This window comes from Panthera tigris, chromosome C1, assembly GCF_018350195.1.
Source record: "Panthera tigris isolate Pti1 chromosome C1, P.tigris_Pti1_mat1.1, whole genome shotgun sequence".
NCBI lineage: Eukaryota > Metazoa > Chordata > Mammalia > Carnivora > Felidae > Panthera > Panthera tigris.
In genome coordinates this window covers 185978663-186003848 of record NC_056667.1, presented here as the reverse complement: position 1 = coordinate 186003848, position 25186 = coordinate 185978663, and the positions used below count along the sequence as shown (strand labels likewise).

Sequence of the window (25186 nt, the reverse complement as noted above, 5' to 3'; positions counted from 1 at the left end):
CCCCAACCAAAGAGAATTAAGTCATTTTTAATGATACTTAGGTTATCTCGGATTTGACCTTCTGTTTTTTTGAGAAAAATTTTCCTAAACTTGATTTACAGAGATGGAATATAAGCAACTGGCGAAAATTTGAGATTGCCTGTATCAACAGAGACAGACAGACACACAGACACACACACCCCCACACCCACACACCTGGAAAAAAATCTGATACTAGTCTGTATCAATACATACCCACCCTGAAACACTGGGCTTGTGTGTGTGTGTGTGTGTGTGTGTGTGTGTGTGTGGGTGGGTGGTGTGGGGGCGTGGGTGTCTCCAGCATCTTGTAAAGGTGGTACACCAGTTGTGTCTTTCCATAATGTCAGCTTTATTCACTCATAAAGCAGGATTTACACAATTTTAACAGATGCAGGATTCCAAACTGAATGACATTTCACTACCTGTTTAACTTGACTTCACATATGTGACACAAGATAAAGTCACAATAAACAAGATACAAGGGTAAGAAGTTAAAGAATCAAACGCCAAGTCAGTCAATGAGTGCCTCCTTCAGATGAAAACTCAGTCCGGTCCAGGTCAGCTCTGGTTGCTATCTGCACATTATGTTCAAGCAGTGGAGTGGTCTCTATTATGTTCAGAGATCAGTCTCTTGTTTTTAATATTTCAATTGATATTTATTCATATTTGTCCATGTAAGGTAAAATGTTTTTTTCTCTTTTTTTTAAATATAAAATTTATTGTCAAATTTGTTTCCATACAACACCCGGTGCTCATCCCAACAGGTGCCCTCCTCAATGCCCATCACCCACTTTCTCCTCCCTCTCACCCCCCATCAACCCTCAGTTTATTCTCAGTTTTTAAGAGTCTCTTATGCTTTGCCTCCTTCCCTCTCTGTAACTTTAGCCCTTCCAGACTTCTGGTTCTAGGGATGATCAGTGCCTGGCTCTTCTAGGCAATCTTGGCATTGCCGATTATCAGTTCTCGGTACCAACAGAGTGTTTTGGGTTTAGCGGTATCTATTCTCTGCCCACAGCCCTTTACTGCCTACTTGATTCATTCATTTCTTCACTGCTTGACAAAAGTGATTCCACCAGGCTCACTACAGGGCTAACAGTGCCCCTCCCTAACTCTGACGCCTTGGTGGGCGGGGCTTGACACAGCGAAGGCGGGCAGAGACCTGGCCCCCAGAGCTGCGGCCTAACGCGACACAGCAAAGCCCCCGCCTGACGCAGGTCCCGGAGGCACGGTCGCGGGAGCCAGGCTCGGGCCGCTGGCCGTTGCGTTGAGAGACCCCGGCTGTGAGAGCGCAATGAGGGCGGACTCGGGGCTCCGCCTGGAGGCCGAACCGGTGAGCGGCTCTTCGGCCACGGAAGTGGCAGCGGTGGAGGGTGCTGTCCTAACGCTTCAGCTGGCACTGAGGCGGGGCCATGCCTAGGGCTGGGGATCGCAAAGGGAGAGCACTGCCAGTGATGTGTGCGCGTCCACCCATTTGGTGCTCACAGGATTAGACTGGAGCGGGCAATAGAAGTTCTTCCCGACGCCGGGACCCGAACTCCTGGAGCCAGGGGAGAAGCAGGGCGTGAAGTTTCTGGTGGCCTGAGCGCCCGATGTTGCTATGACAACGTCTCTCTTCGCTGCCTTCCCGCCCCCTGCGTGTTCCCGGGGTGCCAGCGAGGTCTCTCATGCGGATTCCTCCCGGAGGGCATTTACCTGCCCAGGAAAGAGATCGCAGTTTCCTAGCGGAGACTTAATCATGGTCTTTTCCCACCTCCCAGGAACAAATCACTGCAACCACTTGGGAAACCATGGGTGGAACCGTGATTGCTGTCCTATGCCCGCTGGAGTCTCTTTTCCTTGGCACGTCAACCCCCACTCCGACGTCCCCTTTTCTGCAAGGCTAGATTTCAAAGGCCCAACCAGCTCCCCGCGCTTATCCTCGCCCCCACCTTGCAGAGAAGGGCTGAGAGCCACAGCAGCCAGTGCGGCGCAGTCCAATGACGCACGGCGCCTGCGCGTGGCCTGCCCGGGCGGGAGTGAGCAGGGGGCGGGGTGTGAGCTCTTCGAACCTGGAGGCTGAGCGCCGCGGGGAAGCAGGGTTTTAGACCGAATGGGAAAGAAGCAGGTGGTAAGCGAGCCTTAGTTATGTTTGAGCTATTAGGATTTTGTGTTCAGTCGAGCTGTCCTGCTTTTATGGGGCTTAAAGTTGGCTTTGTGGATGGGTGACACGTCATTTTTGCGGGACTTTTGAAATGTGGAACGTGTGAACTGAATCCTTGGACAGAACGCGATCCATAGCGTCTTTACAATAGCGCTTTCTTATGACTATCGTTTTTTTCCAGTTGTAATTTAAACTACCAGATAGTATTAAGACAGCCTGCTTTGTCCTAATCTCGTAGCATTTGTATTAATACACCTTTTGAACGAATGGATTGCTAAATGGGACGATCGTAGAACAAACTAAGACTGTCTAAAATGTAACCCTTTTGAATCATGCCCTCTGCAAGGAGCATGAGACAGTTGGGACATTAGATTGATTTTGAGGTATTTCTGTTAGTATTTTATTTTGAAAGATCGCAGAATGCTTCTCATCTCTAATCTCTGAACTGCAAACACTTTCTCTTATTCATGTAAAGTGGCATTTATAACGGGTGTGTGTGTGTGTGTGTGTGTGTGTGTGTGTGTGTGTGTAATTCTTTCTGCCCTAAAATGCATTCCTCATGCTGTATTCAGAGTGATTTCTTTAAAAAAGTGTGTTACTCTGTGGCATACAACCTCCACTGGCTTCTCGTTTAATTAAAACAAAGTCTGGACACCTTTTGTCTTCAAGACCCTAATGGTAGTGCCTGGGTGGCTCAGTCTGTTAAACCTCAGACCCTGGACTTGGGCTCAGATCATGATCTTACCCTTGGTGGGATCAAGCCCCCTGTTGGTTCTGGGCTGAGAGTGGGGAGCTTACTTGGGATTCTCTCTCTCCCTCTCCCTCTGCCCTGACCCCACTCAGGTGTGCACTCTCTCGCTCAAAAAAATAAACTTAAAAAAAAAGACCCCAATTAATTAATCTGGCCCCTGCCTATCCTCTGTAACTGTGCTGCAGCTTTACTGGCCTTCTTTTAGTTGAAACACTGTAATCTCTCTTAAAAGCCTTTGTGTTTGCTCCCCTTTGGCTCCTTTCTTATTCAGGTCTCAGCTCAAATATCTCAGAGAGACTTTCCCTAACTAAAGTAGCACTCCACATCCTCCCTCATTTTTGTGTGTGTGCGAGTGTGTGTGCATGTGTGTGCATGTGCATATGTGTAATCTTCTCATACTTAACTACTAGAAAGAAAGTTCCATAAAAGCAGGGATTTCTCTGTTTTGTTCATTAATGTAACTGTAGTCCTTAGGACACAGCCTGACATGTAGATAGAAAGGAGTAGTAGGAAGGAAGGAATTTTATATGAAATTTAGAAATTGTTAAGACAAATTTAGAATTGCCCATCTGATTCTCAGTAGTACTTCTTGGGTTTCATTTGATGAACAAGGTTATCAAAAGATTTGAAGTACATGAAGATGTTCTGAGGCTTTTACTTACAAGCAGTTTTCTTCTTCTCCCCATAGCGTCCTCCACGAGCCCTTCCACCTGTGCCAAGGTAAAAATAAGTTAGTTTTATTTTTTATTGAGTTTTAAAAATGTAAAATGAATAAAGTGAAAAAATTGACTAGTACAATTGCAAAATTATAATAATTCAGAGAAAACTTCTTGAAAATTTTAGAAAAAGGCTTCCTAAAAGTTTAAAGGTACACAATTCTTGAATCATTAGGATTACAGTTATAATTAAATGTTCTGTTTCAAAGCCTGAATGTCAACATGGTAAGATAATGGATCCATTCTGAATGTTTTAATGTCTTGTTTATAAGACTTTTGATCCTCTTTGGGTTGCTAGAATAGTTTCTTCAGTTTAAGCTGGTTTTAATCAGTGACAAAATAAGAATTCTTAATCTGCTTAATCCACTTTATTAATAGACAGTAGGTAATATGTATATGTAAGTTCAGAAAATATTGGGGTTATTTTGTTAACAGTTTTATTAGCTTTTTTACTTATAAAAATATGCTAGTTTATAAACTAGCTGGCTCTGTGAAAGCTTATTTTTAAATTTACAATGACTTAAGTCAGTTTTCAGTGTAACAATATAATAGATTTCTAATTAATAGTTTCTTTTTTTTTGTCTTTGTCCTAATTAAATTTGGTCGGTGTCATGTAAAGTGCTATTCAAGGTGAGTTAGTTCATCCTTAATGTAAAACTTTTAAAACTGGGAGTTCAAAAGTTAATTTGATTCCTTAATGTTTTTCTTAAAGTTGAATCTGAATGGTATAATTTATAATATTGCAATATACTTTTATCCTTTTAGCAAAATATCCTTATGACTGCTATTTTTTAAATGAAGGTTGATCTATAGCACTAGTTATATGAGTGATACTTTACCTTACAAATATGAAAGCACTCATTCCAGGATGGAGTCACCCACAACATGACCATTGGCTAGTTTATAGTTTTGTAATAGGGATGACATTGTCTTTTGTCTCATTTAATCAGGATAGACTGGGCTATGCTATACCAACCTCAAAATCTCTAACTTAATATCATACAAGGTTATTTCTGGTTAATATTTCTGGTTAATATTTCTAAGTACACCGTGGCAACAATCCAGGCCAGTTGCCTTTCACCACTCTTTGCTATGACGTCATGATTCAGGCTACTTCCATTCTGTGGCTCTGCCATCTTAACATACTTCAGCAAAGGAAGAGAAAGCTGGAGAGTTACTCACTAGCTCTTTCAATGTTTTGGCACATCGGTTCTCACAGTATATTGGCTCAACCCAGTCTCAGGCCACACCTGGGTGCAAGGGGGCTGGAAAACGTGGGTGATCAGATGAATATTTTGTGAGCCCACTTTTCTAGTATTAGAAACGTCACTGTTTCTTTCTTTCTTTTTTTAATGTCGCTGTTTCTAATATTACTGACCAACAGTGAGCTACTGGCATTATACTATAAGCTTTCTTTGATTTTGTCAAGTTCTTGCCTCCTTCCCCTAATGTGTAGAAGTTGGCTGGACCTAGGGAAGAGAGGGAAAGGTCTTCCCTACTAAAAGTTCCTTTTGACTGCTCTCTGCATTGAAATTTAGGCAGCCTTTTCTGTTTTTTGTGTGTGTGTTTTATAGGTGATATTCCCCTTAGTCGTCCTAAGAAAAAGAAGCCCAGAACAAAAAACACACTAGGTAAGAAGTTGTTCTTTTTTTGTGGGATCACAAGACTTTCTAGGACCTTAGGCATGACAAACATCACCAATGAGGTAGAGGCAAAGCCCCAGAAGTCCCAAGTCACTGCTGTGTTGAGGATAGAATCAAAGTCAGTTTAAGGAAGTGGAAGGTGATAGTGAGGAACAAGGCAGTGGGCAGCCTGAAGAGTGTCTAGAAGCATTCGTGGAATAAAGGATTGTACTACTTAAACTCTTACTTCCACAGCATTCTTGGACTCTTTGAGGTCTTTTATCCCTAGACAACGTAAATTGTCTTAAGCTGTGATTGATTTCAGACCCTTGAACAGGATACTGGATTTAGAGACACAATGTCCTGGGATCCCTAATTTCAGTCAAAGAATCTCTTCATTAGCAAGAGTCTGAAGTCAAGGCCATATTAGCCATGTGTTAGAGGTTCTACAATAAGCAAGTTTTGTGAACTTTTTGTCTTAGTTATCCACTAATACTCCTGGATGTTCTGTCAGTAACTTAAACTCAGCATGTTCAGAATTCATCATTACCTTCAACCATAAATCAATTTTTTACTTCTCACAAATTTCTGTTAATGGAATCCCCCATTCTCCCAGTCACTTGGGCTCAAAACCTCAGTCAGCTCTAACTCGTCCCTCCACTCTACTTGCTGCCTGTTACGAATCTTAAGATGTGAAAATATCTGTGTCTGTATGTAGAGATATAATAAAAAACAAAAACAAAAACCCTTGAGTATTGATTTGATATATTAACTACTGAATTTATTTTAATTTATAATGTGATATAAGTGTGGGTTAAGACCAATTCTTATAGGCAAAGATGTAACAAAGGACAGTTAGTCATCATTTAGAAACTATTCTAGTTCCATTTTTTTTTCATCTTTTAAGACTCAGTGATCTTTGGTTAAATTATCCTGTTTTTTCCCATTCCCCTTGTCTGCAGGTAGCACTTCTTCAGAAGGCCTTGTTCAGGCTCCTGTTCATAAGCCATCTGAGGGCAGTGAGCCACCAGCTAAAGAATTCACAGAACAACCAAAAGAAGCTCCTGTTCCAAGGAGGCAGAGGAAGACGAGGCTACCTCTTGGTATGTGAAGAGACCAAGGTTAGGTTGTGATACTAGTTGTTATATTGGGGGTATGATTTAAAATTTCTCTGTTCCCATTTTTCCTCACCCGTATCCCTTTACTTTTTTCTTTCTTAAAGTTTTACCACTGGAGTAACTCTAATAGGTTAGGTCAAGAACCCTTTAGAGAGTCTCTTTTTTCATATTTCTGTATATTATGAGGGAAGGAATACAAATACGGGATTAAAACAGAAAGTTCAGATTTTGGTGTGTATAAGAATTTAGTATGTGATAAAATGGACATTTAAGATGAGTGGGGAAAGGATAGATTCAGTTAATACTGAATCTATGAACAATGCAATGAAAGAACAGTCATCATTTATTAAGTCTTGCTATGTCCCAGGCGCTATTCACAAGGTAAACAAAATACTGTCAAATATCAAATTGGCAATGCTTTTTTTCAGATTATAAAATTTAAAAGTGTTAGATAAAACATATATACACATATACATATATTACATATATGTATAAAAATTGATGAGGAAGGGGCACACTCATATACTGCTGCTAAGAGCGTAAATTGGTATAGCCTGTCTGAACTGCTAGAAATAGAAGTAACTACACTAGCCACAATAATTAAAGGATGGTAACTTCAGCATTATTTATAGGAGTAGAAACTGGTAATAACCATAGCTAACAAAGTGATACTGGCTAAATAAATCATATTTTATCCATTTAATAGAAACCAGGCCCCATTAAAAGGATTGTTAAGGTGAAATAGTGACTCATACATATAATACATATAATAGTATATACATTAATATACATACATACATATTAATATACATACATACATATAATAGTACATACATACATATTAATGTACATACATACATATAATAGTATATATCAAAGGATCCTATTTTTGTAAAATATGTTGTATTAATTTCCCAGGGCTGCCATAACAAATTATTATAAATGGAGAAACTTAAACGAACAGAAATGTATTCTCCAACAGTTCTGGAAGATAGAAGTCCAAAACAAGGTGCCTGCAGGGCCATCCCCCCTCTGAAGGCTCTAGGAAAGAATCCATCCTTGCCTCTTCTAGCTTATGGTGGTTATTGGCAATCCTTGATGTTCTTTGGCTTGTGGCAATATAACTCCATTTTGTACACCCGTCCTCACATTTTCCCATATTTTCTGGTATAAGGATTTCAGTCATTAGATTTCAGGCCCATCCTAATCCAGCATGATCTTATCTTAACTTGATTATAACTGCAAAGACCCTATTTCCAAATAGAGTCTCATTCACAGGTACTGGGGGTTAGGACTTGAACATATCTTTTGTTGGGGGACACAGTTCAACCCAGAACACATGTATATGCATGCATCTATATAGTAAAAACAATGGAAAGATATAGCAAAGGTAGGTTTTTTGGAAGAAGGAATTAGGGATGATTTTTATTGTCTTTCTTCATTTATTTTTTACTAATTTTTCAAATATTGAGCATTATGACTTTTATAGTATTTAGAAGAAAGATAATGGGTTTTGTTAGAGTAAAACAAAGGGAAGGAATGAGGATTGGGAGATTAGCTCTTTCCTACTAACATTGGCCCCTGATGAATAATTTATTACAAAATAACTACCCTGACCAATTACTTATCCTCTTAGAAAATAGTAGGTCCTGATGGGATGGAAGAATTACAGGAGGAGGGGGTAGGAACTAGAAGAGTTCATAGTATGGAGCACAGTTTTTAGAGGCAAGTTGAAGTAGGATGCTGCAGTGCCCAGGGACAGTGAGTATTTATGAAGGGGAGAGGGCAGAAGAAGGAAAAAGAGACAGAAATGACGATCAGACAGTTTTATGATTTCTTTCATTACTGGCAGTAAATATAGTTGAATTAAAACTACCACCATAGTTAATTTAGTTAGGGTACAAATTTGAAAATCAAGATGGATACCAGTACCTAGTTTTACAATTTATGAAAAATGTATTTACAGAAATGACCATTTCTATTTTATGTATGTATGTATGTATGTATGTATGTATTATTTTTAGTTAGAGAGAGAGTGCAAGCAGGGGAGAGGGGTAGAGGAATAGAGAGAGAGTCTTAAGCTGGCTTCACGCTCAGGATGGAGTTGAATGGGATGCTCAATCCCATGAAGCTGTGATCATGACTTGAGCCGAAATCGAGAGTTGGATGGTCACCTGACTGAGCCATCCAGGCGCCTCTGACTTGGCCATTTTTAGAAAGTTATGGACCCAACTAAGTTCTGGGCCAAAAGAGCACCTGTCACTGTCATTCCAGAATGTACTCATCTATGCAAGTCCAGCTGTCTAAATTTCTGGGTACTTAATTTTGTATGATTTTTATTTTGTTTCATCTGGATGATTATGGTATGCTTTACTTCTTTGGTATTTCCAGTTTGGGCTAAAGTGTTTTATTAAAATAGAATTCTGGGGGCTTTGAGGATATTCCAGGAAGCCATTGCCAGTATTTTCACATTGGAAGAATAGCTAGCTGATGAGAAGACTCCATTGACTTACTTAAACTTAATACCCTGTGCTCAGGAAAGAGTTAATATAGCAAGACTGAAACTGCTCTTGTTAGAAAGGCCTACTTGCATCTTCCTCAGTTTCTTTCATAAGCTTTCTATAGTTTTCAGCATATAGATCTTTTACTTCTTTGGTTACATTTACTCCTAGGTATTTAATGGTTTTTGATGTCATTGTAAATGGGATCGATTACCTGATATCTCTTTCTGTTGTTTCATTATTGGCGTATAGAAATGCGACCGATTTCTGTGCATTGATTTTATATCCTGCAACTTTGCTCAATTCCTGTATTAACTCTAGCAGTTTTTTGGTGGAGTCTTTTGGGTTTTCCATGTAGAATTTAATGTCATTTGTGAAGAGTGAAAGGTTGATTTCTTCTTTGCCAGTTCGGATGCCTTTTATTTCGTTTTATTGTCTGATTGCTGAGGCTAGGACTTCTAATACTACGTTGAACAACAGTGCTGAGAATGGACATTCTTCTCATGTTCCTGATCTCAGGGGAAAGCTCTCAATTTTTCCCGATTGAGGCTGATATTAACTATGGAGCCTAAGTGTTCATCAACTGTTGAATGGATAAAGGAGATGTGGTATATATATACAATGGAATACTACTCAGCAATGAAAAAGAAAGAAATCTTGCCATTTGCAACAACACGGTTGGAACTAGAGTGTATTATGCTAAGTGAAATAAGTCAGTCAGAGAAAGAGATATTGTATGATTTCACTCATAAGTGAAATTTGAGAAACTTACCAGATGATCATATGGGAAAGGAAGGAAAAATAAGATAAAAACAGAGAGGGAGGAAACCATAAGAGACTCTTAAATACAGAGAACAAATTGAGGGTTAATGGGGATGGAGAAAATGGGTGATGGGTATTAAGGAGGGCACTTGTTGGGATGAGCACTGGGTGTTATATGTAAGCGATGAATCAGTGGAATCCACCCTGAAGCCAAGACCACACTGTATACAACTAGCTTGAGAATAATTAAAAAAAAGAAAAAGAAAGGCCACTTGAAAGGTTGCCTCTTCAACCTCTGGAACATGGATGATAAGCAGTTCCCCACACTTAAATAAAACTTTCCCTAAATTATAAGGGTGGTTTGCTATGCATTTGTGTACACAATATGATTTATGCTGAACGCCTGCTTTCCTTCTGGGAATCTGGAATTTGGGTATGTGCTAGGCAGGGAGTGCCTATGTGATCAGGTGCCAATAAAAGCCTTGGGTGCTGAGTTTCAATGAACTTTCCTGGTAGAGAAAGTGTCATACATGTCACAGCTTGTTGCTGGAGGAATTAGCGCATGCTGTGTGACTCCATTGATAGATGACTCTTGACAGCTTATACCTGGTTTCCTCTGGACTTTACTCCATGTGCCTTTGCCCTTTGCTGATTTTACTTTATGTCATTTCACTGTGATACATTGTAACTATGAATGTAAGGACTGGTGAGTGTAATGCCTTCTGAGTCCTGTGGGTCCGTTGGGTGAATATGTGATCTGTAGGTAATCTTGGGGCTCTCCCAAAACTCTGGGTACTGGATTACATAATTTTTCCCATATTTTTGGCATTACAATTTCTGTTTTTTTGGTGAGCATTTAGAGGTATAACATTATAAAAATTAAAAATTAGTAAAATGATGAAAAAATTTTGGTCTAATTAGAATTATTTTATTTTATTTTTTTTAATTTATACCCAAATTAGTTAGCATATAGTGAAACAATGATTTCAGCAGTAGATTCCTTAGTGCCCTTTACCCATTTAGCCCATCCCCCCTCCCACAACCCCTCCAGTAACCCTCTGTTTATTCTCCATATTTATGAGTCTCATCTGTTTTGTCCCCCTCCCTGTTTTTATATTATTTTTGTTTCCCTTCCCTTATGTTCATCTGTTTTGTCTCTTAAAGTCCTCATATGAGTGAAGTCATGTGATTTTTGTCTTTCTCTGACTGACTAATATTTAGCATAATACCCTCCAGTTCCATCCACGTAGTTGCAAATGGCAAGATTTCATTCTTTTTGATTGCTGAGTAATAATCCATTGGATATATATACCACTTCTTCTTTATCCATTCATCCATTGATGGACATTTGGGCTCTTTCCATACGTTGGCTATTGTTGATAGTGCTGCTATGAACATTGGGGTTCCTGTGTCCCTTCGAAACAGCACACCTGTATCCCTTGGATAAATGCCTACTAGTGCAATTGCTGGTTCGTAGGGTAGTTCTATTTTTAGTTTTTTGAGGAACTTCCATACTGTTTTCCAGGGTGGCTGCACCAGCTTGCATTCCCACCAACAATGCAAAAGAGATCCTCTTTGTCCGCATCCTCGCCAACATCTGTTGTTGCCTGAGTTGTTCATGTTAGCCATTCTGACAGGTGTAAGGTGTTATTTCATTGTGGTTTTGATTTGTATTTGCCTGATGAGGAGTGATGTTGAGCATTTTTTCATGTGTCGGTTGGCCATCTGGAGGTTTTCATTGGAGAAGTGTCTATTCATGTCTTTTGCCCATTTCTTCACTGGATTATTTGTTTTTTGGGTCTTGAGTTTGATAAGTTCTTTATAGATTTTGGATGCTAACCCTTTATCTGATATGTCATTTGCAAATATCTTCTCCCATTCTGTTGGTTGCCTTTTAGTTTTGCTAATTGTCTCCTTCACAGTGCAGAAACTTTTTATTTTGTTGAGGTCCCAGTAGTTCATTTTTGCTTTTGTTTCCCTTGCCTCCAGAGACGTGTTGAGTAAGAAGTTGCTGCGGGCAAGATCAAAGAGGTTTTTGCCTGCTTTCTCCTCAAGGATTTTGATGGCTTCCTGTCTTACATTGAGGTCTTTCATCCATTTTGAGTTTATTTTTGTGTATGGTGTAAGAAAGTGGTCGAGGTTCATTCTTCTGCATGTCGTTCTCCAGTTTTCCCAGCACCACTTGCTGAAGAGACTGTCTTTATTCCATTGGACAGTCTTTCCTGCTTTGACAAAGATTAGTTGGCCATATGTTTGTGGGTCCATTTCTGGGTTCTCTGTTCTGCTGCATTGATCTGAGTGTCTGTTCTTGTGCCAGTACGATACTGTCTTGATGATTAAAGCTTTGTAGTGTAGCTTGAAATCTGGGATTGTGATGCCTCCTGCTTTGGTTTTCTTTTTCAAGATTGCTTTGGCTATTCAGGGTGTTTTCTGGTTCCATACAAATTTTAGGATTATTTGTTCTAGCTCTGGGAAGAATGCTGGTGTTATTTTGATAGGGATTGCATTGAATATTTAGATTGCTTTGTGTAGTATTGACATTTTAACAATATTTGTTCTTCCTATGCCGGAGCATGGAATCTTTTTCCATTTCTTTGTGTCTTCTTCAATTTCTTTCATAAGCTTTCTATAGTTTTCAGTGTATAGATTTTTCACCTCTTTGGCTAGATTTATTCCTAGGTATTTTATGGTTTTTTGTGCAACTGTAAATGGGATCGATTCCTTGATTTCTCTTTCTGTCGATTCATTGTTGATGTATAGGAATGCAACCGATTTCTGTGCATTGATTTTATATCCTGCTACTTTGCTGAATTCATGGATAAGTTCTAGCAGTTTTTTGGTGGAATCTTTAGGGTTTTCCATATAGAGTGTCATGTCATCTGCGAAGAGTGAAAGTTTGACCTCCTCCTGGCCGATTTGTATGCCTTTTATTTCTTTGTGTTGTCTGATTGCAGAGGCTAAGACTTCCAATACTATGTTAAATAACAGTGGCGAGAGTGGACATCCCTGTCTTGTTCCTGACCTTAGGGGGAAAGCTCTCAGTTTTTCCCCACTGAGGATGATATTAGCATTTGGGTCTTTCATATATGGCTTTTATGATCTTGAGGTATGATCCTTCTATCCCTCATTTCTTGAGGGTTTTTATCAAGAAAGGATGCTGTATTTTGTCAAATGCTTTCTCTGCATCTACTGAGAGGATCATATGGTTCTTACCCTTTCTTTTATTGATGTGATAAATCATGTTAATTGTTTTGTGGATATTGAACCAGCCCTGCATCCCAGGTATAAATCCCACTTGGTTGTGGTGAATAATTTTTTTAATGTTGTTGGATCTGGTTGGCTAATGTATTGTTGAGGATTTTTGCATCCATGTTCATCAAGGAAATTGGTGGTCATGATCACCCCCTTTTTAGTGGGGTCTCTGTCTGGTTTTGGAATCAAGGTAATGCTGGCTTCGTAGAAAGAGTTTGGAAGTTTTCCTTCCATTTCTATTTTTTGGAACAGTTTCAAGAGAATAGGTGTTAACTCTTCCTTAAATGTTTGGTAGAATTCCCCTGGAAAGCCATCTAGCCCTGGACTCTTGTTTTTTGGCAGATTTTTGATTACTAATTCGATTTCCTTACTGGTTATGGGTCTGTTCAAATTTTCCATTTCTTCCAGTTTCAGTTTTGGTAGTGTATATGTTTCTAGGAATTTTTCCATTTCTTCTAGATTGCCCATTTTATTGGTATATAATTGCTCATAATATTCTCTTATTATTGTTTTTATTTCTGCTGTGCTGGTTGTGATCTCTCCTTTTTCATTCTTGATTTTATTTATTTGGGTCCTTTCCTTTTTCCTTTTGATCAAACTGGCTAGTGGTTTATCAATTTTGTTAATTCTTTCAAAGAACCAGCTTTTGGTTTCATTGGTCTGTTCTACTCTAATTAGAATTTTTAAAGTTCTCTTGTCTTATAAGTTTTACACGTTATATGTTCTATGGCTCTGTGTTGTAGTAACTTGAAAATTTAATATACTTTTCTATGTTGTAGTAACTTGAAAATTTAATATACTTTATTTTCAGAATTGGAGACTTCCTTTGCCCAAAAGAAGGCATCCAATTCATCTTTATTACGAAATGAAAATGGTATTCATATGGAGCCAACTGAGGAGGTGGTTATTCAGAAACCTCGAAGGAAGACAAAGTAAGAATTATGTGTCCTTCTAAATATTCTTCAGGGACACTATGCTACTTAATTCAGAGCTCTCAAGTTGTAGGTTTGGATTAAGTCATATTAAATACGGTAATTAAGATTACAAAAATATCAGTTAAACCAACCTAATGATAGATTTGAAAAGAGTAAACAACTGCAAATGTAAAATACTATACTTAAATTAAAAATTTAGGAGCTATCTCTAAAAAAGATGAACATCAATAGAAGATATTATATGAATAGCAAAAAGTTAGATACTAAACATACTGAAATTTGAAGGTAATATTAATAAAATGGGCTATTGTGATATATTTTCTCATGTTAATAGAATTCAAATTGTGATTATTTCAGCAATAAAAAAAAATGTGTATTTTAGCATAGGAAATTAAGTCTCGGATAAAATAGAATGGGATACTTTAAATAAGTTATATAACACTATTGTTTATTTTTGGAAATTACCCAATAAATAGTGATCAATATTTGTATACAATCCTATCATTTTAAGTTTGGAAAGAACCTTACAAATCTAGTTCAGTCACTTCATTTTCCAGATGAGAAAACTGAGGCCCACATAAATATATGTGACTTGCTGCACATAACAGTTAATAATCCATTTGAGTAAAACCAAATTTCTCGATTCCCAAGTCTAGAGCTCTTTTACAGGTACCTCCTTATGTGTGTCTGTAAAAATACAGTAATAATCCATTTTTCTTACATTCTTCCTGATTACAGGAAAACCCAGCCAGCAGAATTACAGTATGCCAATGAACTAGGAGTAGAAGATGAAGACATAATTACTGATGAGCAAAGCAGTCCAGAACAACAGTCTAGATTCACCGTACCCACTGGCATTAGCCAGCCTGTAGGCAAAGTGTTTGTGGAAAAAAGCCGTAAGTACTTCCTTGTGTTTGAATATGAGCTTTTTAGGAATGATACAAGGATATCCTTTTGCGTAGGAATTATATTTCTGGAAATCTGAATTAAGGAAATAAAAATATGAACAAAAATTTATAAACAAAGCTAACCATCATATTGTTATTCTTGAGAGTGAAAAACTGCAAGCAATATAAATATAAAATGGAAGGGGCATGATTTCAGTCAGTTATGGTGTGTCTGTATAATAAAATCTTCCATACCATTAAAAATAATGTTTACAGAGAATTTTTAATTTCATGGAAAGATTTAAAATTTTTTTAATATTTTTATTTTTGAGAGTGAGAGAGAGACAGAGACAGAGCATGAGTGGGGGAGGGGCAGAGAGAGAGAGAGGGAGACACAGAATCTGAAGCAGGCTCCAGACTCTGAGCTGTCAGCACAGAGCCCACTGTGGGACACAAACTCGTGAACCATGAGATCATGACCTGAGCCGAAGTCCGATGCTTAACTGACGGAGCCACAGGCGCCCCAATTCGTGGAAAGATTTAATGAAAAATAAACATACACACACATATGTAGTTTGAGCTCAACTGTAGAAAAATGTATAGCACAAAAGACTAGAAGGAAATATGCCAAAATATTAATGTTGGTTGTTTCTGGGTTATGGGATTGTGGGTAACCTTGAAAATCTCCCACCCACTTTCACCCATTTCTTTATTTTTTGTTGTACTTTATCAGTTTTCAATAATGATGGTGGTGTTGGTGGTAGGGCAGATAATGATATGATTTTTATAATTACAAATAAATGAGAGAAAATACATGATGGTATTACCATATTAAATAAGAAATACAGTGTTGTAGCTCCATATTCTTTCTGACATTGATTATAAAACTCCATTTGCAGTGTTTAAGAAAAACATATGGAAAGCATGATCATGACCACACATATCCATGAATATGCTATGAATATGCTGCTTAAAGATCTCAAATGAAAAATAAACATTGGTATTAAAATTTATAATTTAGATTTTATGTAAATTATTTTAGAATTTGTATTCTATAAGATCCCGTGTGAGGCATCTTGGAGTTCTTAGCCAGTGAGAGACTTGTGATCCCGAGAGGCTGACTTAGACAGGGTCTCGAAGTAGGTTAGTGCAGAACTGGGACTTGAACTGAGGTTATATGACTATTCTAGTCAAGCACTTTTACTAGTATACTATGTTGGTTTTTAATTTACTTCTGTTTTTAAGCAATATCGCTCAATCCTCACTTTTAAGCAATATCTATTTTTTGTAGTCTGTTTTTAAGCAATGTCACTGAATCCTCATTTTGATTCTTGTTTCCCTTAGCACAGAAACTTCCCTCCTAGAATAAGTGACCATAAAAGACACCAGTTGCCTGCCCAGAAGTTGTCTTTTCTGAGGGAAAATTAGGTCTTGCACCTCTGTCTTTCATCCTCCCAAATACTTGACAGCCAGATTTGGCAAAGATAATTGAAATGGAACCTTTCCTGCTTCCTGAGGTCTGTTTGTGGATTGGTAGATCTACAAGAAGGAGCCTTGTCAACAGTAAAAGGATAATGCTCTGCTCACACAGTGTTGTGGTGCTGACACTTGAACAGATACTTGTCACAGGAATTTTATGTTTATAAAACAACCCCTTTCCACTCTGTCATCACAGAATGCCATGCTACACACACTGGCATTTTTTCCTAAGAAATTTGAAGTGTTTTCAAACATTGACTTAGCTTTATAGTGTTGGCATTTGAACTTTAATAGACTAACATCTCAAAATTAGAATATTTTGGATTATGTCATGTTGAAGGTTTCTAGACTTTGTTCTGGGTGGAAAGTTCATTATTTCATTAAATGTAATTGATTTCCAAAACTGTTACTTTAACATCTATTTTGGGATGAGAAGGAATTATATGGACTTTGTTTATTTTTCTTAAAGATAAAAAAATAGTATATTTAAGCAACCAAAAGAGAAGAGCCTTCTGAAATCGGGACTGGATCAGGGAGAGTTTTTAGACAGAAAAACCACAAAATCTCAGTCTGAGGTTTCTTACAGTGTGAAATAATGTAAACAGCCTGCCAGGGTTCAATGTTACTAGTTGTTGATAAGTGTGTAATGTGTTCTTAGGGAGATTCCAGGCTGCTGATCGTTCAGAGTTGATAAAGACCACAGAAAATATAGAGGTGTCAATGGACGTGAAGCTTTCCTGGACGACCAGAGATGTTGCACTCTCAGTGCACCGGGCTTTCAGGTGACTGCTTTTGTTGGATTTTTCTTAAAACAGATATTCCATAATTTTTTTAAAAATAAGTCTCGATTGTTCTATACTGTGAACAAAATTGACAACTTAAAATAGTAAATAGGTATATTTTTTAAAATATTTAATTGGAGTTAAATCATCTGCCTATCAGTGTGATAAAAAGGAAAAGCTTGGTTTTAGTTTTGTGAAATGTTAAGTTTTATTCTTACATGTGAAGAGATTTAAAAAATATTTTAGCTTTTTGCTTTAGTAATGCGTGTGTAATAATTAAACCCTTTTCCATTCAGGATGATTGGTCTCTTTTCCCATGGCTTCTTGGCTGGCTGTGCTGTGTGGAATATTGTTTTCATATATATTCTGGCAGGAGATCAGCTTTCTAACCTCTCAAACCTTCTGCAACAGTATAAGACCTTAGCATATCCATTCCAGAGTCTTCTCTACTTGCTTTTGGCTCTAAGTACAGTTTCAACTTTTGACAGGTAAGATTATTGTGACTGCACATCCCTGTAACTTTTCTTCAGAAATGTTGAGCATTGTCCCTATGACAGTTTTCAAAAGAGAATTAATATTACTTTGACTTTTTTTTTAAAAGCCAGTCTGTTTCCGTTTTTGGGGGGCAGGCGGGGATGGGAATACTCTCAACAAAAGCATCTCCCAAATCTAAACCCATTCCAGCATCAACTCTGAATTTAAAATTTCTTCCAAATATAGTCAATGAAAACAGTTCCAGATATCATCTTCCAAATCATGTGAATCAGGTATAGGTAAGACTCTGGGTATTGTATGAGTTTCCTAGGTTTCCTGTAACAAAGTACAGTTGACCCTTGAAAATATCAGGGGTTGGGTGTGCTGACCCCTTGCAAGTCAAAAATTGATATATAAGTCTTGACTCCCTCAGAGAACTTAACTAATAACCTACTGTTGACCAGAAGCCTCACCAATAACATAAATAGTTGATTACCACATATTTTGTATGTTATATGTATTACATACTGTATTCTTCTAAAAAATTAAGCCAGGAAAAACAAAAGTTATTAAGAAACTCATAAGGAAAATACATTTACAGTACTGCACTATATTTATTGAAAAAAATCTGCGTGTAATCGGACCTATGCGGTTCAACCCTGTGTTATTCAAGGGTCAATTGTATTACAGACTAGGTGGCTTAAAGCAACAGGGATTTATTCCCTCTCAGTTTGGGAGGCTAGAATTCTGAAATCAAGGTGTTGGCCAGGTTGGTTCCTTTCTGGAGGGCTGGATCAAGAGTCTCTTCCACGTCTTTCCTTAGCTTCCAGTGGTTACTGGCAATCCTTGGAGTTCCCTGGTTTGTAGGCACATCACTCCAACTTCTGCTTTTTTTGTCACGTGATGGTCTTCCCTTCTCTCCTTCTAAGGACGCCAGTTGTATTGAATTAGGGCCCATTCTAATGGCCTCATATTAACTTGGTTACATCTGTAAAGACCCTATTTCCAAATAAGGTCATGTTCACAGGAAAAGGGGGAAGGGGCTAGAAGTTCAACATGTCTTTGAGAACACAATTCAACCCTTTAAGAAAAACAACAACTTAAAGCCTAATGATATGGGTAATACAAAGAGGTAGAATCTAATGAAATTTTGCAGTTCATGTTTAATTTAAGAATGTCTTAACTCCAAAAGAATATTGACTAAATATTAATCTAGTTAAGTGTTTTATGTGGCTTTTGTAAATAAGATATTCTTTCATGTGTGTTTATATAAACTGTAGCCACTTAAAGCTTAATAATAGACAATGTATGTGGTAGCACTAGAATAGAGAAGGAAAAAAATGATAGTCAAGAGAGTACAGTTTTGTGAGAGGTTTACGAATGCACTGTGACAAGCGGATTTTGTATTTTCTAGGATTGACTTTGCTAAAACATCAGTAGCAATCCGAAATTTTCTTGCCCTGGATCCTACAGCTTTAGCATCTTTCTGTGAGTAAATAGTTTAATTTGATAATTGTGTAATACTTGAATTACACTGTAATTTTGAACCAAGAAAAGTTTAATTTTACTTTTAGAAAGATTTTATGTTATTGCTACTTATAAACATTACTTATAGATGTCCAGTGGAATTTGCAATTAAAAAAATATGATAGGCATAATTTTGATAGAATTGTTTTCCAGTACAGGTTGATCTAGATAGCTTTTAAAAGCTTGATTTGTCTTATATTTTGTAATGTTTCAGTTTTGTATTTTCTACTTGATATTAAACAGATTCAGCTGGCATGGCATTTCAGTAACAAATACTATTTTATATCTTTTTGATAATTTGGAATACATTTTGTTCTAAATTATGAGAGTATTAATAAAACTAGTTTTAAGACCTTGAGTAAGTAATTTAATTTCTTAAGAGACCTTTAGGTTCTTATAATTTCTAATGATGAAATAATGAGCATCTCAAAATACCCTTCTGCATCTATATTCTTGAAAATTAAAATAAGGTTAGCCAGCGTATTGAAATTGATCAAATGAATTTCTTTTATGTCATCATTCCCCAAAGTACAGAGTTTTGACCTTAAAGTAATCTATAAATTCAAAATAAACTGGGTTGTTAAAAATACATTAGTAATTTCATTTGTCTTTTTCTCAGTGTACTTTACTGCTCTTATATTATCTCTGAGTCAGCAAATGACAAGTGACAGAATTCACCTTTACACACCTTCGTCTGTTAATGGTAGCCTCTGGTAAGAACTCACAATAGCATTAGCAATTGTTGATGTAAAATAACAGCAACAACCGGAGTAATGGTACTGTTCTTATCCTTAATAATGAAGGCCCTGTTTTTGTTTCCAAAATTATGGTAAGAAAATACCTATTACCTTGGTTAATGGATAACGATTGCTACTGGATTGCATTTTTAATAAAATGTACTCTTTTTATAAGTCTGTTTTAAATCTATTAAGTTACGGTTGTAAGATCAGTCATAGACCATGAACTGGAGAAGCCTTGTACCTTTGCCCCCAGTCAGGGGCCTAATACTCCAGAATAGTGATGGGAGTGGGTAGCTGGGATGCAGTCAGAAATGCTGCTAGAAAAGCAATGCTAGAAAGAGAACAATCTAAGGAGAACCAGCCTCCACAGATCAGTGGCCAGTCATGAAGCTGACAGGTGAGTTGAGAGTCAAGTTCACAAAACTGAGAGGGGCAGTCTTTTTTGTGAGAGTAGCTAGGGACATGAGTAGCACCACAGTAGATGGAAGGGAAACCTAGAAAATTTGTTTGGCGATAGAGTTCAGTAACCTTTGAACCTTTATTCTCATGGTGTGTGTGTGTGTGTGTGTGTGTGTGTGTGTGTGTGTGTGTGTGTATTTATATATATATATATATGGTGTATTTTATAGGGAAATTATATGTTGTATACTTATTTCATGCTTGTTGTTTCTCTAGGTGAGAACTAATTTTTTTTAAGTTCCTTAAAGAGATATATTTGGATATATGAACCTAAATGAAGATATTTCTAATGAGTGTTTGTGTGTCTTTAGGGCAGCAGGAGTTGAGGAACAGGTTCTCCAGCCATGGATTGTAGTGAATCTGGTGGTGGCCCTTCTGGTTGGACTATCATGGCTTTTTTTGTCTTACAGGCCAGGCATGGATCTTAGTGAAGGTATTAAAGAAGAAATAGTATAAGAATATCATGAAATCTTTTGACTTTATAAATTTTCTTTTATTGAATATAGCTTATAATCTGATAACAAAGCTGTGTTTAAAGTAAAATAATGAAAGAAGAGTAACAGTAAAGTGGTGAAACAATGCCAGGAGAAGCAGTGAGAGTCTAAGAGAGTTGGAGCCCTAGAGTACTCAGTGAAAGTCTTCTGTGGCCCATGTACATATTTATATTTAGGAGGTAATTCTTCTCTTGGAACCCTTCAAGTATTTTATAGAGAGTCTTTGCTCTTCATTTCTTTTGATCTCCTTCTGATCAAAGTATCTCTTAACTTGAAATAAATCATGCTTCATCTATGTAGCTTTTATCAGACATATTCATTCTTACCTCCTCTACCTGGCACAAATTCTTAACCCTTCATTGTCTAATGAAATATGTAGTAATCCTAGCTTTAGTGTGCTTGGTGGAAAGTGAGATTTACTAATCTATTGTCCCCAGACCCTTTTTGGAACATCTGGAGAAGGGGAATCATATTAGCAAACTGATAGCCCTTGAGAACTGCTTTAGGAACTGCTTAGTATTTCTAGTGTAACTTTATTTCTTTAGCAGATGTTCCCGAGTTTCACCCTTGAATCTCTTTGATATTTTCTGGACTTTGGTTATTTATTCTTGATTGGTTAAATATCCTGAGCCTTTGTGATTTGATCAACTAATTATAACCTCAGAAGTCTAAGAATTGAGAATCTTTCCAATATTTCCATTTGTAAAAACTAAATCTGGTATATTCTTATTCACAAATGTACCTTTTGCATCATAATTCTCATGTTTCTTCACTGAATATTCTGTTGCTTTGTTTCTTTTGGAGTATTTGAAGTATATTTACAAGTTGTCTGAGGCTTTATGTATTTTGCTATTTCCTATTTTCACTCAGCATAGTTTTGTCATTCAAGGAATTTTTCATGTAATATTTATATTGGAGGACTTTATTTTACTAAATTCCTAAGGTCTTCTTTTTCTTTATGTCTTGATATTTTGATAAATTAGACACCTATATGCTAAGTAATAGTTTACATGTAGAAATGTCAACTAATAACATTCCACACTATGATTGGGATTGAAGCTGGATCGAGCTGGCTTTGTGCAGATTTCTGGGATCCTGCTCTCTTTTAGGGCCGTGTGACTCATAAAAACATTTTTATTTCTATGTGGATAAAAAGTGTAAATATAAAATGAGGATGATAATAACTTGCTTATTGGGTTGTTATGGTGATTAAATGGGATAAGACATTTAAGATAAACGGGCACACGCCTCGTGTCAGTCCCAAGTCCTTGCTCTTCATCTGCCCCTCCGTTGTAGGTTATCATGGTCACTACAGAATTAGACATTTTAGCTGTTTAATAATCCCAGGTTCTCTAAGTGACTTAAATTTTCTGGTAAGCGTTATTGTCTCCATTATATATGTTTTATTTTTCAGTGGTTTACAGTACATTTAAAATTTAAACATTTTAAATGCACTATTTGTACATTTGTCATTTACTTGCCTTTTATTTATTTTTTAAAAGTTTATTTATTTATCTTGAAAGAGAGAGAGCAGCATGAGCAGGGGAGGAGCAGAGAGAGATAAAGGGAGAATTCCAAGCAGGCTCTGTGCTGACAGTATGGAGCCTGCTCGGAATTCTCTCTCTCCCTCTCTCTCTGCCCTTCCTCTGTTCTCTCTCTCTCTTTCTCTCTCTCTCTCTCTCTCTGAATAAATAAATAAACTTAAAAAAAAAGTCGGATGCTTAACTGAACCACTCATGTGCTCCTCACTCACCTTTTAAATCAGATTTCATTATTAAAAATTCTTATTTGTACTTGAGAGTTTTCTTTATATGTATTAAATATGTCAATATTTTGAGAATCTGTTTATAACTAAGCTGTAAAACTCTTTTTGAGGTACTGGGAAACCATTTTGAGTAAGATCTGTTGATTTTCTCTCCCAGAGTTGATGTTCTCCTCTGATGTGGAAGAATATCCTGAAAAAGATAAAGGACTCAAAGCTTCTTCATGATGCCAGCTCACCTTCAGAATAATAATGACCCAGTATTTAGAATTTTTCCTATTCTTGTTTTTAAATGTATTTTTATAAGATGTGTGCAGGTGTATTTGGAATTGATTTTTTGATTATATAGTACTGAAAATTTTCTCAAGATTATGGAAAATGTAAAAATTGTATCTCCAATTCATACCCAAACATTAATCTCTTTAGCATTATCATCTTAATGACAAAGGAGGTAATGAGCTAGAAAACAGCAGGTGAATGTGTTTATTTCCTGTTCTCTCAAGTTAGTTGCATTTATAATCATTACCTTGAAAAGCTCTAATACAGAAAAAAACATTAGTGTTACAAAATATATATCAGGTTTAAACATAAAATTTAGGGAGTAGGGAAGAAGGGGTCAAAAGGCCTTTATGTATTTTTAATGTCTCTTTACTGAATAAATTAAAATATGAAATTTGTCTTTTTTGAAACTGGCTTGGTGGTTGTGATTATATATCATGTAATAAATATACTGTAATTTAGCTTGAAAGATGCTTTCCTTCATGACTAATAAAATGTACCTCTTCTGTTTGAAAAGTTTCATATTGGAACAACACCAAAATAAAGAGCTTTTGCATAGCAAAAGAAACCATCAACAAAATGAAAGGCAACCTACTAAATGGAAGAAGATATTTGCAAATATTTGATATATTTGATAAGGGGTTAATATCCAAAATATGTAAAGAACTTCTACAACTCAACACCAAAAAACAAATAATCTATTTAAAAAATGGACCTGAATTGACATTTTGCCAACAAAAACATACACATGGCTAACAGATACATGAAAAGCTGGTCAACATAATTAATCATCAGGGAAATGCAAATCAAAACCACAAATGAAAAATCACCTTACTTGTTGAGCATCCGACTTTGGCTCAGGCCATGATCTCGCGGCTCGTGAGTTCGAGCCCCACGTCGGACTCTGTGATGACAGCTCAGAGCCTGGAGCCTGCCTCAGATTCTGTGTCTCCCTCTCTCTCTGCTCCTCCCCCACTCACACTCTGCCTCTCTCTCACAAATAAATAAAAACATTAAAAAAATAAACATCATTCTCTAAAAAAAAAAGAAAAGAAAAATCACCTTACATCTGTGAGAATGGCTAGATTCAAAGAGACCAGTGATAATGAGCATTGGGGAGGATGTGGAGAAAAAGAAACACTTGTGCGCTGTTGGTGGGAATGCAAACTGGTGTAGCCACTGTGGAAAACAGTATGGAGGTTCCTCAAAAAATTAAAAATAGAATTACCATATGATCCAGTAATTCCACTACTGTGTATTTGCCCAAAGAAAACAAAAACACTAATTCAAAAAGATATATGCACCCCTTGTGTTTATTGCAGCATTGTTTACAATAGCCAAGATAGGGAAGCAACCCAAGTGTCTATCCATCGATGAAAGGATAAAGAAGTTGTGGTATAAACATGGAATTGAATATTACTCAGCCATAAAAAAGAATGAAATCTTGGCATTTGTAGAAACATGGATGGACCTAGAGGGTATAATGCTAAGTGAAATAAGTCAGAGAAAGACAAATACCATATGATTTCACTTGTATGTGGAATTTAAGAAACAACAAATACAAAAAAAAGAAGACTCAAATACAGAGAACAAACTGGGGAGGTGGGTGGGAGGATGGGTAAAACAGATGAAGGGGATTAAGAGGTGCAAACTTCCAGTTACAAAATAAGTCACAGGGATAAGAAGTACAGCATAGGGAATACAGTCAATAAAATTGTAAAAAATGGTGACAGAGGATAACCATACTTACAGTGGTAAGCACTGAGTAATGTATAGAATTGTTGAATCTTTTTGTTGTACACCTGAAACTAATATAATACCGTATATTAATTATACTTCAATAAAAAAAGTTTTATAACCATAAAAGTTTTTTTTCCCTTAAAAACCCATATCAGTTTTCCCATATCTGGCTGCACATCAGAATAATTTAGGGAGCTTCAAAAAGCATATAGCAAAAGAGAAGCTGAGTGGAACAAGAATTCAGGGAAATAAATGAGAGACCTGTGAGCTTATTGAGCGATCTCAGTTGACCTCTACACTGCCCTTTGCTCTGCCTCTTTTTTTGTGCAACAAGAAATAGGAGGAGAAATCACCACGCCTTTTCTCAAGCTCTCTGTCAGAGACATCTCTGGATGAGGAAATCCCACTCTTGAGATGTGCCCTGCATGGAAAAAGGTCTCTTCAGAGCCGTTTTCATTGGTGCCTCAACTGGTATGAGACCCTAGAGCTTAAGACAATAACAAGACAGACTCTCCATGGGACGCTATATCTCAAAGGCTATCAAGCACATCAATAAAGCTGTTGGGCCTGCCTGATTAGCAAGCAACTGAATGTTGTGGAATGAAAGAGGACTGACCAATTGACTAGGGGTGGATGGCTCTAAGAATAGGTCTAAATTTGGTGTGAGCACCATATTAGAAATATCTTGCCTGGGAGACTGGAGCTGCTGAAAAGGGGATTCCCTGTGCTGACACAGAATTGTGAG

General features: G+C 37.1%; 1 protein-coding gene across 2 annotated transcripts; it reads left to right on the top strand.

Annotated features, from left to right (window-relative positions):
- The first annotated feature begins 1007 nt into the window (after window positions 1-1007).
- TMEM237 (transmembrane protein 237) lies at window positions 1008-23284 on the top strand. Of its 2 annotated transcripts, none has more exons than XM_007089987.3 (13): window positions 1008-1351; window positions 3601-3632; window positions 4248-4258; window positions 5203-5259; window positions 6213-6353; window positions 13695-13815; window positions 14557-14714; window positions 16843-16966; window positions 17263-17454; window positions 18855-18928; window positions 19587-19680; window positions 20478-20599; window positions 22583-23284. In XM_007089987.3, the coding sequence occupies exons 1-13, from the start codon at window positions 1313-1315 to the stop codon at window positions 22648-22650; spliced, it is 1233 nt and encodes a 410-aa protein (XP_007090049.1). In that variant the 5' UTR covers window positions 1008-1312; the 3' UTR covers window positions 22651-23284. The 2 variants fall into 2 exon arrangements, with proteins under 2 accessions (XP_007090049.1, XP_007090050.1); XM_007089988.2 differs by lacking the exon at window positions 1008-1351 and adding an exon at window positions 2075-2128.
- The last annotated feature ends 1902 nt before the right edge of the window (window positions 23285-25186 follow it).

Excerpts from the sequence above, each read along its gene's own strand:
- TMEM237 (XM_007089987.3), top strand. The coding sequence starts at position 1,313 with ATGAGGGCGGACTCGGGGCTCCGCCTGGAGGCCGAACCG. Across the intron at positions 6,354-13,694 it reads GAAGACGAGGCTACCTCTTG|AATTGGAGACTTCCTTTGCC; the intron begins GTATGTGAAGAG and ends CTTTATTTTCAG. Across the intron at positions 13,816-14,556 it reads AAACCTCGAAGGAAGACAAA|GAAAACCCAGCCAGCAGAAT; the intron begins GTAAGAATTATG and ends TCCTGATTACAG.